This window comes from Hypanus sabinus, chromosome 9, assembly GCF_030144855.1.
Source record: "Hypanus sabinus isolate sHypSab1 chromosome 9, sHypSab1.hap1, whole genome shotgun sequence".
NCBI lineage: Eukaryota > Metazoa > Chordata > Chondrichthyes > Myliobatiformes > Dasyatidae > Hypanus > Hypanus sabinus.
Genome location: NC_082714.1, coordinates 4,453,521 through 4,472,497, shown reverse-complemented (window position 1 = coordinate 4,472,497; position 18,977 = coordinate 4,453,521). Strand labels below are relative to the sequence as shown.

Here is an 18,977-nt window from a genome sequence, read left to right as displayed (position 1 = left end):
CATCCGTCCATCCCGACCCTCTCCTCTCCCCTCATCCATCCATCCTGACCCTCTCCTCTCCCCTCATCCGTCCATCCCGACCCTCTCCTCTCCTCGCATCCGTCCATCCCGACCCTCTCCTCTCCCCTCATCCATCCATCCTGACCCTCTCCTCTCCCCTCATCCGTCCATCCCGACCCTCTCCGCTCATCCGTCCATCCCGACCCTCTCCTCTCCCCTCATCCGTCCATCCAGACCCTCTCCTCTCCCCTCATCCGTCCATCCAGACCCTCTCCCCTCATCCATCCATCCTGACCCTCTCCTCTCCCCTCATCCGTCCATCCCGACCCTCTCCTCTCCCCTCATCCGTCCATCCCGACCCTCTCCTCTCATCCGTCCATCCCGACCCTCTCCTCTCCCCTCATCCGTCCATCCAGACCCGCTCCTCTCCCCTCATCCGTCCATCCAGACCCTCTCCTCTAATCTGCCCATCCCGACCCTCTCCTCTAATCTGCCCATCCCGATCCTCTCCTCTCATCCGTCCATCCAGACCCTCTCCCCTCATCCGTCCATCCAGACCCTCTCCCCTCATCCGTCCATCCCGACCCTCTCCCCTCATCCGTCCATCCCGACCCTCTCACCTCATCCGTCCATCCAGACCCTCTCCACTCATCCGTCCATCCAGACCCTCTCCCCTCATCCGTCCATCCCGACCCTCTCCCCTCATCCGTCCATCCAGACCCTCTCCCCTCATCCGTCCATCCCGACCCTCTCCCCTCATCCGTCCATCCAGACCCTCTCCACTCATCCGTCCATCCAGACCCCCTCCCCTCATCCGTCCATCCAGACCCTCTCCCCTCATCCGTCCATCCCGACCCTCTCCCCTCATCCGTACATCCTGACCCTCTCCCCTCATCCGTCCATCCTGACCCTCTCCCCTCATCCGTCCATCCCGACCCTCTCCTCTCCTCTCATCCGTCCATCCCGACCCTCTCCTCTCCCCTCATCCGTCCATCCCGACCCTCTCCCCTCATCCGTCCATCCCGACCCTCTCCTCTCCTCTCATCCGTCCATCCCGACCCTCTCCTCTCATCCATCCATCCCGACCCTCTCCTCTCATCCCTCCATCCCGACCCTCTCCTCTCCCCTCATCCGTCCATCCCGACCCTCTCCCCTCATCCGTCCATCCCGACCCTCTCCCCTCATCCGTCCATCCCGACCCTCTCCCCTCATCCGTCCATCCCGACCCTCTCCTCTCCCCTCATCCGTCCATCCAGACCCTCTCCTCTCATCCGTCCATCCCGACCCTCTCCTCTCCCCTCATCCGTCCATCCCGACCCTCTCCTCTCCTCTCATCTGTCCATCCAGACCCTCTCCCCTCATCCGTCCATCCAGACCCTCTCCTCTGCCATCCTGACCCTCTCCCCTCATCCGTCCATCCAGACCCTCTCCCTTCATCTGTCCATCCCGACCCTCTCCTCTCATCCGTCCATCCCGACCCTCTCCTCTCATCCGTCCATCCCGACCCTCTCCTCTCATCCGTCCATCCCGACCCTCTCCTCTCCCCTCATCCGTCCATCCCGACCCTCTCCCCTCATCCATCCATCCCGACCCTCTCCCCTCATCCGTCCATCCTGACCCTCTCCTCTCCCCTCATCCATCCATCCCGACCCTCTCCCCTCATCCATCCATCCTGACCCTCTCCTCTCCCCTCATCCGTCCATCCCGACCCTCTCCTCTCCTCTCATCCGTCCATCCCGACCCTCTCCTCTCCTCTCATCCGTCCATCCCGACCCTCTCCTCTCCCCTCATCCATCCATCCCGACCCTCTCCCCTCATCCATCCATCCTGACCCTCTCCTCTCCCCTCATCCGTCCATCCCGACCCTCTCCTCTCCTCTCATCCGTCCATCCCGACCCTCTCCTCTCCTCTCATCCGTCCATCCCGACCCTCTCCTCTCTTCTCATCCGTCCATCCTGACCCTCTCCTCTCCTCTCATCCGTCCATCCCGACCCTCTCCTCTCCTCTCATCCGTCCATCCTGACCCTCTCCTCTCCCCTCATCCGTCCATCCCGACCCTCTCCCCTCATCCATCCATCCCGACCCTCTCCTCTCCCCTCATCCGTCCATCCCGACCCTCTCCTCTCCTCTCATCCGTCCATCCCGACCCTCTCCTCTCATCCGTCCATCCCGACCCTCTCCCCTCATCCGTCCATCCAGACCCTCTCCCCTCATCCGTCCATCCCGACCCTCTCCTCGCATCCGTCCATCCCGACCCTCTCCTCTCATCCGTCCATCCCGACCCTCACCTCGCATCCGTCCATCCCGACCCTCTCCTCTCCTCTCATCCGTCCATCCCGACCCTCTCCTCTCATCCGTCCATCCCGACCCTCTCCTCTCCTCTCATCCATCCATCCCGACCCTCTCCTCTCCTCTCATCCGTCCATCCCGACCCTCTCCTCTCATCCGTCCATCCCGACCCTCTCCTCTCCTCTCATCCGTCCATCCCGACCCTCTCCTCTCCTCTCATCCGTCCATCCCGACCCTCTCCTCTCATCCGTCCATCCCGACCCTCTCCTCTCCCCTCATCCGTCCATCCCGACCCTCTCCCCTCATCCGTCCATCCCGACCCTCTCCTCTCATCCGTCCATCCCGACCCTCTCCCCTCCTCTCATCCGTCCATCCCGACCCTCTCCTCTCATCAGTCCATCCCGACCCTCTCCTCTCCTCTCATCCGTCCATCCCGACCCTCTCCTCTCATCCGTCCATCCCGACCCTCTCCTCTCCTCTCATCCGTCCATCCCGACCCTCTCCTCTCCTCTCATCCGTCCATCCCGACCCTCTCCTCTCCTCTCATCCGTCCATCCCGACCCTCTCCTCTCCTCTCATCCGTCCATCCCGACCCTCTCCTCTCATCCGTCCATCCCGACCCTCTCCTCTCCCCTCATCCGTCCATCCCGACCCTCTCCCCTCATCCGTCCATCCCGACCCTCTCCTCTCATCCGTCCATCCCGACCCTCTCCCCTCCTCTCATCCGTCCATCCCGACCCTCTCCTCTCATCCGTCCATCCCGACCCTCTCCTCTCCTCTCATCCGTCCATCCCGACCCTCTCCTCTCATCCGTCCATCCCGACCCTCTCCTCTCCTCTCATCCGTCCATCCCGACCCTCTCCTCTCCTCTCATCCGTCCATCCCGACCCTCTCCTCTCCTCTCATCCGTCCATCCCGACCCTCTCCTCTCATCCGTCCATCCCGACCCTCTCCTCTCATCCGTCCATCCCGACCCTCTCCCCTCATCCATCCATCCTGACTCTCTCCCCTCATCCATCCATCCCGACCCTCTCCCCTCATCCGTCCATCCAGACCCTCTCCCCTCATCCGTCCATCCCGACCCTCTCCTCTCCTCTCATCCGTCCATCCCGACCCTCTCCTCTCATCCGTCCATCCCGACCCTCTCCTCTCATCCGTCCATCCCGACCCTCTCCTCTCATCCGTCCATCCCGACCCTCTCCCCTCATCCGTCCATCCCGACCCTCTCCTCTCATCCGTCCATCCCGACCCTCTCCCCTCATCCGTCCATCCCAACCCTCTCCTCTCCCCTCATCCGTCCATCCCGACCCTCTCCTCGCATCCGTCCATCCTGACCCTCTCCTCGCATCCGTCCATCCCGACCCTCTCCTCTCATCCGTCCATCCTGACCCTCTCCTCTCATCCGTCCATCCCGACCCTCTCCTCTCATCCGTCCATCCCGACCCTCTCCTCGCATCCGTCCATCCCGACCCTCTCCTCTCCTCTCATCCGTCCATCCAGACCCTCTCCTCTCATCCGTCCATCCCGACCCTCTCCTCTCATCCGTCCATCCCGACCCTCTCCTCTCCTCTCATCCGTCCATCCCGACCCTCTCCTCTCCTCTCATCCGTCCATCCCGACCCTCTCCTCTCCTCTCATCCGTCCATCCCGACCCTCTCCTCTCCCCTCATCCATCCATCCCGACCCTCTCCCCTCATCCGTCCATCCCGACCCTCTCCTCTCATCCGTCCATCCCGACCCTCTCCTCTCCTCTCATCCGTCCATCCCGAACCTCTCCTCTCCTCTCATCCGTCCATCCCGACCCTCTCCTCTCCTCTCATCCGTCCATCCCGACCCTCTCCTCTCATCCGTCCATCCCGACCCTCTCCCCTCATCCGTCCATCCCGACCCTCTCCCCTCATCCATCCATCCTGACCCTCTCCCCTCATCCATCCATCCAGACCCTCTCCTCTCATCCGTCCATCACGACCCTCTCCCCTCATCCGTCCATCCCGACCCTCTCCTCTCATCCGTCCATCCCGACCCTCTCCCCTCATCCGTCCATCCCGACCCTCTCCTCTCCTCTCATCCGTCCATCCCGACCCTCTCCTCTCCTCGCATCCGTCCATCCCGACCCTCTCCCCTCATCCGTCCATCCCGACCCTCTCCCCTCATCCGTCCATCCCGACCCTCTCCTCTCCTCTCATCCGTCCATCCCGACCCTCTCCTCTCCTCGCATCCGTCCATCCCGACCCTCTCCTCTCATCCGTCCATCCCGACCCTCTCCTCTCCTCGCATCCGTCCATCCCGACCCTCTCCTCTCCTCGCATCCGTCCATCCCGACCCTCTCCTCTCATCCGTCCATCCCGACCCTCTCCTCTCATCCGTCCATCCCGACCCTCTCCTCTCCCCTCATCCGTCCATCCCGACCCTCTCCTCTCCTCTCATCCGTCCATCCCGACCCTCTCCTCTCATCCGTCCATCCAGACCCTCTCCTCTCATCCGTCCATCCAGACCCTCTCCTCTCATCCGTCCATCCCGACCCTCTCCCCTCATCCATCCATCCAGACCCTCTCCTCTCCTCTCATCCGTCCATCCCGACCCTCTCCTCTCCCCTCATCCGTCCATCCCGACCCTCTCCTCTAATCTGCCCATCCCGACCCTCTCCCCTCATCCGTCCATCCCGACCCTCTCCTCGCATCCGTCCATCCCGACCTTCTCCCCTCATCCGTCCATCCAGACCCTCTCCCCTCATCCGTCCATCCCGACCCTCTCCTCGCATCCGTCCATCCCGACCCTCTCCCCTCATCCGTCCATCCAGACCCTCTCCTCTCATCCGTCCATCCCGACCTTCTCCTCTCATCCGTCCATCCCGACCCTCTCCTCTCATCCGTCCATCCCGACCCTCTCCTCTCCCCTCATCCGTCCATCCCGACCCTCTCCCCTCATCCATCCATCCAGACCCTCTCCTCTCATCCATCCATCCCGACCCTCTCCTCTCATCCGTCCATCCCGACCCTCTCCTCTCCTCTCATCCGTCCATCCTGACCCTCTGTCCTCATCCGTCCATCCCGACCCTCTCCTCTCCCCTCATCCGTCCATCCCGACCCTCTCCTCTCCCCTCATCCGTCCATCCCGACCCTCTCCCCTCATCCGTCCATCCCGACCCTCTCCTCTCCCCTCATCCGTCCATCCCGACCCTCTCCTCTCCTCGCATCCGTCCATCCTGACCCTCTCCCCTCATCCGTCCATCCCGACCCTCTCCTCTCATCCGTCCATCCCGACCCTCTCCTCGCATCCGTCCATCCCGACCCTCTCCTCTCCTCTCATCCGTCCATCCCGACCCTCTCCTCTCCTCGCATCCGTCCATCCCGACCCTCTCCTCTCATCCGTCCATCCCGACCCTCTCCTCTCCTCGCATCCGTCCATCCCGACCCTCTCCTCTCCTCGCATCCGTCCATCCCGACCCTCTCCTCTCATCCGTCCATCCCGACCCTCTCCCCTCATCCGTCCATCCAGACCCTCTCCTCTCATCCGTCCATCCCGACCTTCTCCTCTCATCCGTCCATCCCGACCCTCTCCTCTCATCTGTCCATCCCGACCCTCTCCTCTCCCCTCATCCGTCCATCCCGACCCTCTCCCCTCATCCATCCATCCAGACCCTCTCCTCTCATCCATCCATCCCGACCCTCTCCTCTCATCCGTCCATCCCGACCCTCTCCTCTCCTCTCATCCGTCCATCCTGACCCTCTGTCCTCATCCGTCCATCCCGACCCTCTCCTCTCCCCTCATCCGTCCATCCCGACCCTCTCCTCTCCCCTCATCCGTCCATCCCGACCCTCTCCCCTCATCCGTCCATCCCGACCCTCTCCTCTCCCCTCATCCGTCCATCCCGACCCTCTCCTCTCCTCGCATCCGTCCATCCTGACCCTCTCCCCTCATCCGTCCATCCCGACCCTCTCCTCTCATCCGTCCATCCCGACCCTCTCCTCGCATCCGTCCATCCCGACCCTCTCCTCTCCTCTCATCCGTCCATCCCGACCCTCTCCTCTCCTCGCATCCGTCCATCCCGACCCTCTCCTCTCATCCGTCCATCCCGACCCTCTCCTCTCCTCGCATCCGTCCATCCCGACCCTCTCCTCTCCTCGCATCCGTCCATCCCGACCCTCTCCTCTCATCCGTCCATCCCGACCCTCTCCTCTCATCCGTCCATCCCGACCCTCTCCTCTCCCCTCATCCGTCCATCCCGACCCTCTCCTCTCCTCTCATCCGTCCATCCCGACCCTCTCCTCTCATCCGTCCATCCAGACCCTCTCCTCTCATCCGTCCATCCAGACCCTCTCCTCTCATCCGTCCATCCCGACCCTCTCCCCTCATCCATCCATCCAGACCCTCTCCTCTCCTCTCATCCGTCCATCCCGACCCTCTCCTCTCCCCTCATCCGTCCATCCCGACCCTCTCCTCTAATCTGCCCATTCCGACCCTCTCCCCTCATCCGTCCATCCCGACCCTCTCCTCGCATCCGTCCATCCCGACCCTCTCCCCTCATCCGTCCATCCAGACCCTCTCCTCTCATCCGTCCATCCCGACCCTCTCCTCTCATCCGTCCATCCCGACCCTCTCCTCTCATCCGTCCATCCCGACCCTCTCCTCTCCCCTCATCCGTCCATCCCGACCCTCTCCCCTCATCCATCCATCCAGACCCTCTCCTCTCATCCATCCATCCCGACCCTCTCCTCTCATCCGTCCATCCCGACCCTCTCCTCTCCTCTCATCCGTCCATCCTGACCCTCTTTCCTCATCCGTCCATCCCGACCCTCTCCTCTCCCCTCATCCGTCCATCCCGACCCTCTCCTCTCCTCTCGTCCGTCCATCCCGACCCTCTCCCGTCATCTGTCCATCCCGACCCTCACCTCTCGTCCGTCCATCCCGACCCTCTCCCCTCATCCATCCATCCAGACCCTCTCCCCTCATCCGTCCATCCCGACCCTCTCCCCTCATCCGTCCATCCCGACCCTCTCCCCTCATCCATCCATCCAGACCCTCTCCCCTCATCCATCCATCCAGACCCTCTCCCCTCATCCGTCCATCCTGACCCTCTCCTCTCATCCATCCATCCCGACCCTCTCCCCTCATCCGTCCATCCCGACCCTCTCCCCTCATCCGTCCATCCCGACCCTCTCCTCTCATCCGTCCATCCTGACCCTCTCCCCTCATCCGTCCATCCTGACCCTCTCCCCTCATCCGTCCATCCCGACCCTCTCCTCTCATCCATCCATCCCGACCCTCTTTCCTCATCCGTCCATCCCGACCCTCTCCTTTCCCCTCATCCGTCCATCCCGACCCTCTCCTCTCCCCTCATCCGTCCATCCCGACCCTCTCCTCTCCCCTCATCCGTCCATCCCGACCCTCTCCTCTCCTCTCATCCGTCCATCCCGACCCTCTCCTCTCCTCTCATCCGTCCATCCCGACCCTCTCCCCTCATCCGTCCATCCCGACCCTCTCCCCTCATCCGTCCATCCAGACCCTCTCCTCTCCCCTCATCCGTCCATCCCGACCCTCTCCCCTCATCCGTCCATCCCGACCCTCTCCTCTCCCCTCATCCGTCCATCCCGACCTTCTCCCCTCATCCGTCCATCCCGACCCTCTCCTCTCCCCTCATCCGTCCATCCCGACCCTCTCCTCTCCTCTCATCCGTCCACCCTGACCCTCTCCCCTCATCCGTCCATCCCGACCCTCTCCCCTCATCCGTCCATCCCGACCCTCTCCCCTCATCCGTCCATCCCGACCCTCTCCTCTCCCCTCATCCGTCCATCCCGACCCTCTCCTCTCCTCGCATCCGTCCATCCTGACCCTCTCCCCTCATCCGTCCATCCCGACCCTCTCCTCTCATCCGTCCATCCCGACCCTCTCCTCGCATCCGTCCATCCCGACCCTCTCCTCTCCTCTCATCCGTCCATCCCGACCCTCTCCTCTCATCCGTCCATCCCGACCCTCTCCTCTCCTCTCATCCGTCCATCCCGACCCTCTCCTCTCCTCTCATCCGTCCATCCCGACCCTCTCCTCTCCTCTCATCCGTCCATCCCGACCCTCTCCTCTCATCCGTCCATCCCGACCCTCTCCCCTCATCCATCCATCCTGACCCTCTCCCCTCATCCATCCATCCAGACCCTCTCCTCTCATCCGTCCATCCCGACCCTCTCCCCTCATCCGTCCATCCCGACCCTCTCCTCTCATCCGTCCATCCCGACCCTCTCCTCTCCTCTCATCCGTCCATCCCGACCCTCTCCTCTCCCCTCATCCGTCCATCCCGACCCTCTCCTCTCATCCGTCCATCCCGACCCTCTCCTCTCCTCTCATCCATCCATCCCGACCCTCTCCTTTCCTCTCATCCGTCCATCCCGACCCTCTCCTCTCATCCGTCCATCCCGACCCTCTCCTCTCCTCTCATCCGTCCATCCCGACCCTCTCCTCTCCCCTCATCCGTCCATCCCGACCCTCTCCTCTCCTCTCATCCGTCCATCCCGACCCTCTCCTCTCATCCGTCCATCCAGACCCTCTCCTCTCATCCGTCCATCCAGACCCTCTCCTCTCATCCGTCCATCCCGACCCTCTCCCCTCATCCATCCATCCAGACCCTCTCCTCTCCTCTCATCCGTCCATCCCTCTCCTCTCCTCTCCCCTCATCCGTCCATCCCGACCCTCTCCTCTAATCTGCCCATCCCGACCCTCTCCCCTCATCCGTCCATCCCGACCCTCTCCTCGCATCCGTCCATCCCGACCTTCTCCCCTCATCCGTCCATCCAGACCCTCTCCCCTCATCCGTCCATCCCGACCCTCTCCTCGCATCCGTTCATCCCGACCCTCTCCCCTCATCCGTCCATCCAGACCCTCTCCTCTCATCCGTCCATCCCGACCCTCTCCTCTCATCCGTCCATCCCGACCCTCTCCTCTCATCCGTCCATCCCGACCCTCTCCTCTCCCCTCATCCGTCCATCCCGACCCTCTCCCCTCATCCATCCATCCAGACCCTCTCCTCTCATCCATCCATCCCGACCCTCTCCTCTCATCCGTCCATCCCGACCCTCTCCTCTCCTCTCATCCGTCCATCCTGACCCTCTGTCCTCATCCGTCCATCCCGACCCTCTCCTCTCCCCTCATCCGTCCATCCCGACCCTCTCCTCTCCCCTCATCCGTCCATCCCGACCCTCTCCCCTCATCCGTCCATCCCGACCCTCTCCTCTCCCCTCATCCGTCCATCCCGACCCTCTCCTCTCCTCGCATCCGTCCATCCTGACCCTCTCCCCTCATCCGTCCATCCCGACCCTCTCCTCTCATCCGTCCATCCCGACCATCTCCTCGCATCCGTCCATCCCGACCCTCTCCTCTCCTCTCATCCGTCCATCCCGACCCTCTCCTCTCCTCGCATCCGTCCATCCCGACCCTCTCCTCTCATCCGTCCATCCCGACCCTCTCCTCTCCTCGCATCCGTCCATCCCGACCCTCTCCTCTCCTCGCATCCGTCCATCCCGACCCTCTCCTCTCCTCGCATCCGTCCATCCCGACCCTCTCCTCTCATCCGTCCATCCCGACCCTCTCCTCTCCCCTCATCCGTCCATCCCGACCCTCTCCTCTCCTCTCATCCGTCCATCCCGACCCTCTCCTCTCATCCGTCCATCCAGACCCTCTCCTCTCATCCGTCCATCCAGACCCTCTCCTCTCATCCGTCCATCCCGACACTCTCCCCTCATCCATCCATCCAGACCCTCTCCTCTCCTCTCATCCGTCCATCCCGACCCTCTCCTCTCCCCTCATCCGTCCATCCCGACCCTCTCCTCTAATCTGCCCATTCCGACCCTCTCCCCTCATCCGTCCATCCCGACCCTCTCCTCGCATCCGTCCATCCCGACCCTCTCCCCTCATCCGTCCATCCAGACCCTCTCCTCTCATCCGTCCATCCCGACCCTCTCCTCTCATCCGTCCATCCCGACCCTCTCCTCTCATCCGTCCATCCCGACCCTCTCCTCTCCCCTCATCCGTCCATCCCGACCCTCTCCCCTCATCCATCCATCCAGACCCTCTCCTCTCATCCATCCATCCCGACCCTCTCCTCTCATCCGTCCATCCCGACCCTCTCCTCTCCTCTCATCCGTCCATCCTGACCCTCTTTCCTCATCCGTCCATCCCGACCCTCTCCTCTCCCCTCATCCGTCCATCCCGACCCTCTCCTCTCCTCTCGTCCGTCCATCACGACCCTCTCCCGTCATCCGTCCATCCCGACCCTCACCTCTCGTCCGTCCATCCCGACCCTCTCCCCTCATCCATCCATCCAGACCCTCTCCCCTCATCCATCCATCCTGACCCTCTCCCCTCATCCATCCATCCAGACCCTCTCCTCTCATCCGTCCATCCCGACCCTCTCCTCTCCTCTCATCCGTCCATCCTGACCCTCTTTCCTCATCCGTCCATCCCGACCCTCTCCTCTCCCCTCATCCGTCCATCCCGACACTCTCCTCTCCTCTCGTCCGTCCATCACGACCCTCTCCCGTCATCTGTCCATCCCGACCCTCACCTCTCGTCCGTCCATCCCGACCCTCTCCCCTCATCCATCCATCCAGACCCTCTCCCCTCATCCGTCCATCCCGACCCTCTCCCCTCATCCGTCCATCCCGACCCTCTCCCCTCATCCATCCATCCAGACCCTCTCCCCTCATCCATCCATCCAGACCCTCTCCCCTCATCCGTCCATCCTGACCTTCTCCTCTCATCCATCCATCCTGACCCTCTCCCCTCATCCGTCCATCCTGACCCTCTCCCCTCATCCGTCCATCCCGACCCTCTCCTCTCATCCGTCCATCCTGACCCTCTCCCCTCATCCGTCCATCCTGACCCTCTCCCCTCATCCGTCCATCCCGACCCTCTCCTCTCATCCATCCATCCCGACCCTCTTTACTCATCCGTCCATCCCGACCCTCTCCTTTCCCCTCATCCGTCCATCCCGACCCTCTCCTCTCCCCTCATCCGTCCATCCCGACCCTCTCCTCTCCCCTCATCCGTCCATCCCGACCTTCTCCCCTCATCCGTCCATCCCGACCCTCTCCTCTCCCCTCATCCGTCCATCCCGACCCTCTCCTCTCCTCTCATCCTCTCATCCGTCCACCCTGACCCTCTCCCCTCATCCGTCCATCCCGACCCTCTCCCCTCATCCGTCCATCCCGACCCTCTCCCCTCATCCGTCCATCCCGACCCTCTCCTCTCCCCTCATCCGTCCATCCCGACCCTCTCCTCTCCTCGCATCCGTCCATCCTGACCCTCTCCCCTCATCCGTCCATCCCGACCCTCTCCTCTCATCCGTCCATCCCGACCCTCTCCTCGCATCCGTCCATCCCGACCCTCTCCTCTCCTCTCATCCGTCCATCCCGACCCTCTCCTCTCATCCGTCCATCCCGACCCTCTCCTCTCCTCTCATCCGTCCATCCCGACCCTCTCCTCTCCTCTCATCCGTCCATCCCGACCCTCTCCTCTCCTCTCATCCGTCCATCCCGACCCTCTCCTCTCATCCGTCCATCCCGACCCTCTCCCCTCATCCATCCATCCTGACCCTCTCCCCTCATCCATCCATCCAGACCCTCTCCTCTCATCCGTCCATCCCGACCCTCTCCCCTCATCCGTCCATCCTGACCCTCTCCTCTCATCCGTCCATCCCGACCCTCTCCTCTCCTCTCATCCGTCCATCCCGACCCTCTCCTCTCCCCTCATCCGTCCATCCCGACCCTCTCCCCTCATCCATCCATCCAGACCCTCTCCTCTCATCCGTCCATCCCGACCCTCTCCCCTCATCCGTCCATCCCGACCCTCTCCTCTCCTCTCATCCGTCCATCCCGACCCTCTCCTCTCCTCTCATCCGTCCATCCCGACCCTCTCCTCTCCCCTCATCCGTCCATCCCGATCCTCTCCTCTCCTCTCATCCGTCCATCCCGTCCCTCTCCTCTCCTCGCATCCGTCCATCCCGACCCTCTCCTCTCCTCTCATCCATCCATCCCGACCCTCTCCTCTCATCCGTCCATCCAGACCCTCTCCTCTCATCCGTCCATCCCGACCCTCTCCTCTCCTCGCATCCGTCCATCCCGACCCTCTCCTCTCATCCGTCCATCCCGACCCTCTCCTCTCATCCGTCCATCCAGACCCTCTCCTCTCATCCGTCCATCCAGACCCTCTCCCCTCATCCGTCCATCCAGACCCTCTCCTCTCATCCGTCCATCCCGACCCTCTCCCCTCATCCATCCATCCAGACCCTCTCCTCTCCTCTCATCCGTCCATCCCGACCCTCTCCTCTCCCCTCATCCGTCCATCCCGACCCTCTCCTCTAATCTGCCCATCCCGACCCTCTCCTCTCATCCGTCCATCCCAACCCTCTCCTCTCATCCGTCCATCCCGACCCTCTCCCCTCATCCGTCTATCCAGACCCTCTCCTCTCATCCATCCATCCCGACCCTCTCCTCTCATCCGTCCATCCCGACCCTCTCCTCTCATCCGTCCATCCCGACCCTCTCCTCTCCCCTCATCCGTCCATCCCGACCCTCTCCCCTCATCCATCCATCCAGACCCTCTCCTCTCATCCATCCATCCCGACCCTCTCCTCTCATCCGTCCATCCCGACCCTCTCCTCTCCTCTCATCCGTCCATCCTGACCCTCTTTCCTCATCCGTCCATCCCGACCCTCTCCTCTCCTCTCGTCCGTCCATCCCGACCCTCTCCCCTCATCTGTCCATCCCGACCCTCTCCCCTCATCCATCCATCCAGACCCTCTCCCCTCATCCGTCCATCCCGACCCTCTCCTCTCGTCCGTCCATCCCGACCCTCTCCTCTCGTCCGTCCATCCCGACCCTCTCCTCTCTTCTCATCCGTCCATCCCAACCCTCTCCTCTCCTCTCATCCGTCCATCCCGACCCTCTCCCCTCATCCGTCCATCCCGACCCTCTCCTCTCCTCTCATCCGTCCATCCCGACCCTCTCCCCTCATCCGTCCATCCCGACCCTCTCCTCTCCTCTCATCCGTCCATCCTGACCCTCTTTCCTCATCCGTCCATCCCGACCCTCTCCTCTCCTCTCGTCCGTCCATCCCGACCCTCTCCCCTCATCTGTCCATCCAGACCCTCTCCTCTCGTCCGTCCATCCCGACCCTCTCCTCTCCCCTCATCCGTCCATCCCGACCCTCTCCTCTCCCCTCATCTGTCCATCCCGACCCTCTCCCCTCATCCGTCCATCCAGACCCTCTCCCCTCATCCGTCCATCCCGACCCTCTCCCCTCATCCGTCCATCCAGACCCTCTCCCCTCATCCGTCCATCCCGACCCTCTCCCCTCATCCGCTCTCCGAATCAGGATCAGAATTGGGTCTATCATCGTAGAACACTACAGTATAGAAACAGTCCTCTCAGCCCATGTGTTGTTTTGCACAGTACAGTGTAATACATAAAAAATAAACTGCAGGTTACGATAAGAAATATTAAAGAATAAACAAGTAGTGCCAAACAAGAAGAATATAGTGAGGTAGTGTTCGTAGTTTCATGGGCCATTCAGAAATCCAATTGCAGAGCAGATGATGCTGTTCCTGATTCTGATTCTGACTGAAGAGAGACTGAGAGATTTTGGGGTGTTCAGGGAATCGAGGAGTTCGGGAATGGTGGAGGAATAGTGCGTTGGAGATAGAGGAATGGCTGTGGAGAAGGCCTGGGTGTTCAGACCTGCTGATTGGATTGCTGCTTACAGTGTTTCCTGCTTCCCAGGGCATTTCCTCTGCTTCCTTCTCTCCCTTGAGAGGGTGCTCGCTGGGTGGTGTGTCCGGCTGTGGAGAAGGCACTGCACTAGAGATGAAACGTTCCTTGCTCCGTCTGCCTGGCTCCAAACTAACCCTCGGCACCTTTGGCAGGAAACATAAAGAAAAGATTAGCTTTATCTGTCACATGTACATTGACAGATACAGTGAAATGCATAGTTTGTGTCTGCTTTGAGGATGTGCTGGGAGCAGTCCACAAGTGTCACCAACACAGCAGGCCCGCAGCTCACTAAGCCTAACCCGTACGTCTTCGGAACGTGGCAGGAAACCGGAACACCCATGATAACGGAGAGAACATACAAACACATTACAGTGAACTCCAATCAGTGTTCACTGTAATCGCATTAAGCTATGCTTCTGTTTTGACTACAGGAGTCACCAAATCAGCAGCCCCAGGTACACAGACTGTAGGCTCAGGCAGTGCCCAGACACATCCAGATGTCGGAGGCAGCAGGATCGTGACCTGAAATGACAGCGTGGCCGAGTGATGGCCGCTTTCACAGACTACAGTGATCTCAAGTATGCGTCACCCACAGTGAGGATGACACACAATGAATGACCACAGTGAGTGACCAGAGTGACCCATAGAGTGATCACAGTGAGTGACCACAGCGAGTGACCAGAGTGACCCAGTGAATGACCAGTGAGTGACCAGAGTGACCACAGTGAGTGACCCACTGAATGACCAGAGTGAGTGACCACAGCGAGTGACCAGAGTGACCCAGTGAATGACCAGTGAGTGACCAGAGTGAGTGACCACAGCAAGTGACCAGAGTGACCCACAGTGAGTGACCCACTGAATGACCAGTGAGTGACCAGTGACCCAGTGAATGACCACAGCGAGTGACCAGAGTGACCCACAGAATGACCAGTGAGTGACCAGAGTGACCCAGTGAATGACCACAGCGAGTGACCAGAGTGACCCAGTGAATGACCACAGCGAGTGACCAGAGTGACCCACAGAATGACCAGTGAGTGACCAGAGTGACCCAGTGAATGACCACAGCGAGTGACCAGAGTGACCCAGTGAATGACCACAGCGAGTGACCAGAGTGACCCACAGAATGACCAGTGAGTGACCAGAGTGACCCAGTGAATGACCACAGCGAGTGACCAGAGTGACCCACAGTGAGTGACCACAGTGAACGGACAGAGTGAGTGACCCAGTGAGTGACCAGAGTGACCCACAGTGAGTGACCAGAGTGAGTGACCCAGTGAGTGACCCAGTGAATGTCCAGAGTGACCCACAGTGAGTGATCCAGTGAGTGACCAGAGTGACCCACAGTGAGTGACCAGAGTGAGTGACCCAGTGAGTGACCAGAGTGAGTGACCAGAGTGAGTGACCCAGTGAGTGACCAGAGTGAGTGACCAGAGTGAGTGACCCAGTGAGTGACCAGAGTGAGTGACCAGAGTGAGTGACCAGAGTGAGTGACCAGAGTGAGTGACCCAGTGAGTGACCCAGTGAGTGACCAGAGTGACCCACAGTGAGTGACACTGTGTAAGTGACCCAGAATGGGAGTGATGCTGCGAGAATCTATTAAGGGGAGTGACGTTCACCTGATGTGACCATGTATCCACACATCACTGACCTGGTCATCAGATCCTGTGAACCAATCCAGCGCGGACACAGACGGCACTTTACCAGGAGTATCCGGGAATAAGTCAGCATGGAATTCCTGGAGAGACTGGTACAAGAGGGAGAAATCACAGAGTTACACCATGATGAGGGCTTCATCAGTCACAGTTAAACCACTTCCCATGCTGTGAAGACAGTCAGAGGGTTTACCGACTCAGCACTGACCACAGTGTAGGACCGCTCAGTGTGCTGACTGCTGGTATTTATTAACCAGGAATGTGTGGAGTCTGTGTTAGTGGGAGTGATTATTGATGGGGGTGTGCCAATTTTGGGATACACTGGTGGAGAGTGGCTGTTTGTGGAGAAGGTTTGGGTCATAGGATTTCACAGAAGGTTTGCAGAATTGGAAAGTGATTGGTGATTGGTTAACCCCGGTGCCATACCAAGGCAGCCCAGAGTCAACGTGAGGAATAACAAAAGAATTATATTTCTTTTTCTGTCTATTAATTTGCACTAGAGTCATAATAAATGCTGGAAACCCAGAACAACACACACAAAATGCCGGAGGAACTCAGCAGGTCAAGTAGTATTTATGGAAATGAATAACCAGCCAACGTTTTGGGCCTAGACCCTTCATCAGGGCTGAGAAGGAAGGGGGAAGACACCAGAATAAAAAGGTGTGGGGAGGGGAAAGAGGCTGGCTGGTAGGTGACAGGTGAAACCAGGTGGGTGGGAAAGGTCAAAGAGTGGAGAAGGAAGAGTCTGATAGGGGATGAGAGTGGACCATAGGAGAAAGGGAATCAGGAAAAGTGGTTAAAGGTCAGCGTGTGGAATACAGGAAGAGGAGAGTCATTACATTTGCACATGTAAATTGTGCATAATTGATATTAATTTATCTTGATTCTAATTTATGTTTGTCCTGTTTGTAGTGTACTGTGATGTTGCCATTGAAAGTGAATTTCCATGGCAGTGATGTACCCCTGGGTATGTGCACTTATTGAGCTGAAACTTGAAGAAACGTGTGATCTCTGAGAGTTTAGTCATCAAAAAGAAATTGGCTAAATAAAAACATTTCAGGGGAACGGGATGAAACAGGATGATCCAATGAAACAAGGAAACGTCACCAGCTTGGCTACCATACCCACGCAGAAGGCCATTTGGGATTTGTAAAGATTTGGGGCCCAGGCGTATGGACACGTACAGGGGAAGCACCGTGCTGATGCTAGGCACTGCTAGTTACCTTGCGTGGCACCTTGTAACTGATTGGCACGATGGAATTCTCCGTCAGCTGCAGCAGACGAATCACTTCGCATGACATCACGTCCAGCGCTAGTTTTGGCACCGTCGCAGCACCTTTTGACTTCACCTCAGTCAGGCACTGGCTCACTGCAGAGAGGTTACAAAGATTCCCTGAGAGGGAGGCCTTGACCGCACCACATTCAACATATAACAGCGACCGTCTGATCAAACCACAAAACAATGGAGCAGAATTAGGCCATTCAGCCCATCGAGTCTGCTCTGTCATTCCATCATGGATTTATTGTCCCTCTCAACCATTGTCCTGTCTTCTCCCCATAACCTTTGATGCCCTTACTGATCAAAAGCATACTTAAATATACACAAATGACTTGTCCCCCACAGAAGTCGATGGCAATGAATACTACAGATTCACTACGCTCCAGCTAAAGAAAGTCCTTCTTATCTCTGTTCTAAAGGGACGTTCATAATGATAAACAGAATCAGAATTAGCTTTCTGGCATGGCCATCAGACCATAAGACATAGAAGCCGATAAATGGATGCCTCTCTATCCTGAGGTTGCGCTCTCCGGTCCTAGATTCCTCCATGGCCACTCTATTGAGGCCTTTCAATTCCCAGAAGAAGCAGTATTGGTCCCAACCAATTGACCTGTAGAGTCAAAGTATTAGAGTATATTTTTCTCTTCATTGTCTTATGTAATTTATGTATGTTTTACGTACAATTGATGGTCTGTGTGTTGAGTGACTCTACGTGCCTGTGATGCTGCTGTAGTCCTGGGCTGGCACTGGGACAATCCCCAGAAACTCCACCAAAGTTCAAAGTAAATTTATCATCAGAAAATGTAAATGTCACCATATACAATCCTGAGATTCATTTTCCTGTGGGTATTCACAGTGGAACAAAGAAAGACAATAGAATCAATGAAAAAAAATATAAATAAAGACTGGCAAGAAACCAATGTGCAAAAGAGACACAGTGCAGATAAATAGATAGACAGATACAGTAGATAGATAGACAGGCTGACAAATAAATAAACAAATACCCAGAACATGAGTTGGAAAGTGAGTCCACAGGTTGTGGAATCAGTTCAGGGAAGTTACCCATGCCAGTTCAGGAGCCTGATAGATGAGGTGTAATAACTGTTCCTGAACCTGCTGGTGTAGAACCCTACTATCATTCACCAAACACAAACATATTCCTCAGCTCTATCCCACAAACAGAACCCTCTCCATCTGTGTGCTCAATGGTCTCTGGAACCAAATCTGCACAACCCTCAGAAGCAGAGAATTACAAACGTTTGCCAGCCTCTGAGTGAAAAAATTCCTCCTCAGTCCCTACACAGTCTGAAACTGGGGAACTCTGGCTAGAGACCAGGGAAGGACTCCCTATGCACCCACCTTCAGTTCTGGTCACCTCATTATAGGAAAGATGTGGATGCTTCAGAAGGGTGCAGAGGAGATTAAACAGGACGCTGCCTGGATTAGAGAGTCCTGATTAAGAGTCTCTGCCTAAAACATTGACTATTTATTTCTCTCCATAGATGCTGCCTGACCTGCTGTGTTCCTCCAGCATTTTGAGTGTGACTCTGGATTGGACAGCATATCTAATGAAAGGTAGGACTTTTCTCTTTGGAGTGAAGGAGACTTGATGGAGGTGTACAAGATGATAAAGGGCAAATATCAAGTGGACAACCAGTTCCTTTTTCACATAGTGGAAATGGCTAATACAAGGCAGCATCATTTTAAGATGATTGGAGGAAAGTATAGGGGGGATATCAAAGGTAGGTTTTTATCACACAGAGAGTGGTGGGTAGGTGGAACGTGCTGCTGGGGGTGGTGGTAAAGGCAGATACATTAGAGACACTTAAGAGACTCTTGGACTGGCATATGGATAGAAAAATGGAGGGTTATATAGGAGAGAAGGGTTAGATTGATCTTAGAGCAGGTTAAAATGTCGGCACGTCGTGGGCCAAAGGGCTTGGACTGTGTTGTAATGTTCTATTTTCTATGATTTTTTGCACCTTCTCCGACAGCAGACCC

General features: G+C 58.5%; 1 protein-coding gene across 1 annotated transcript in view; it reads right to left on the bottom strand.

Moving 5' to 3' along the window:
• Positions 1–18,977, bottom strand: part of LOC132399016 (coronin-7-like) — a 264,124-nt gene that overhangs the window by 116,019 nt on the left and 129,128 nt on the right. Inside the window, exons 12-14 of the mRNA XM_059978890.1 lie at positions 16,921–17,066; positions 15,694–15,789; positions 14,036–14,188 (exon numbers count right to left, since the gene is read on the bottom strand). Of these exons, the coding sequence (XP_059834873.1) occupies positions 14,036–14,188; positions 15,694–15,789; positions 16,921–17,066 (395 nt within the window). The remainder of the gene's footprint in view (positions 1–14,035; positions 14,189–15,693; positions 15,790–16,920; positions 17,067–18,977) is intronic.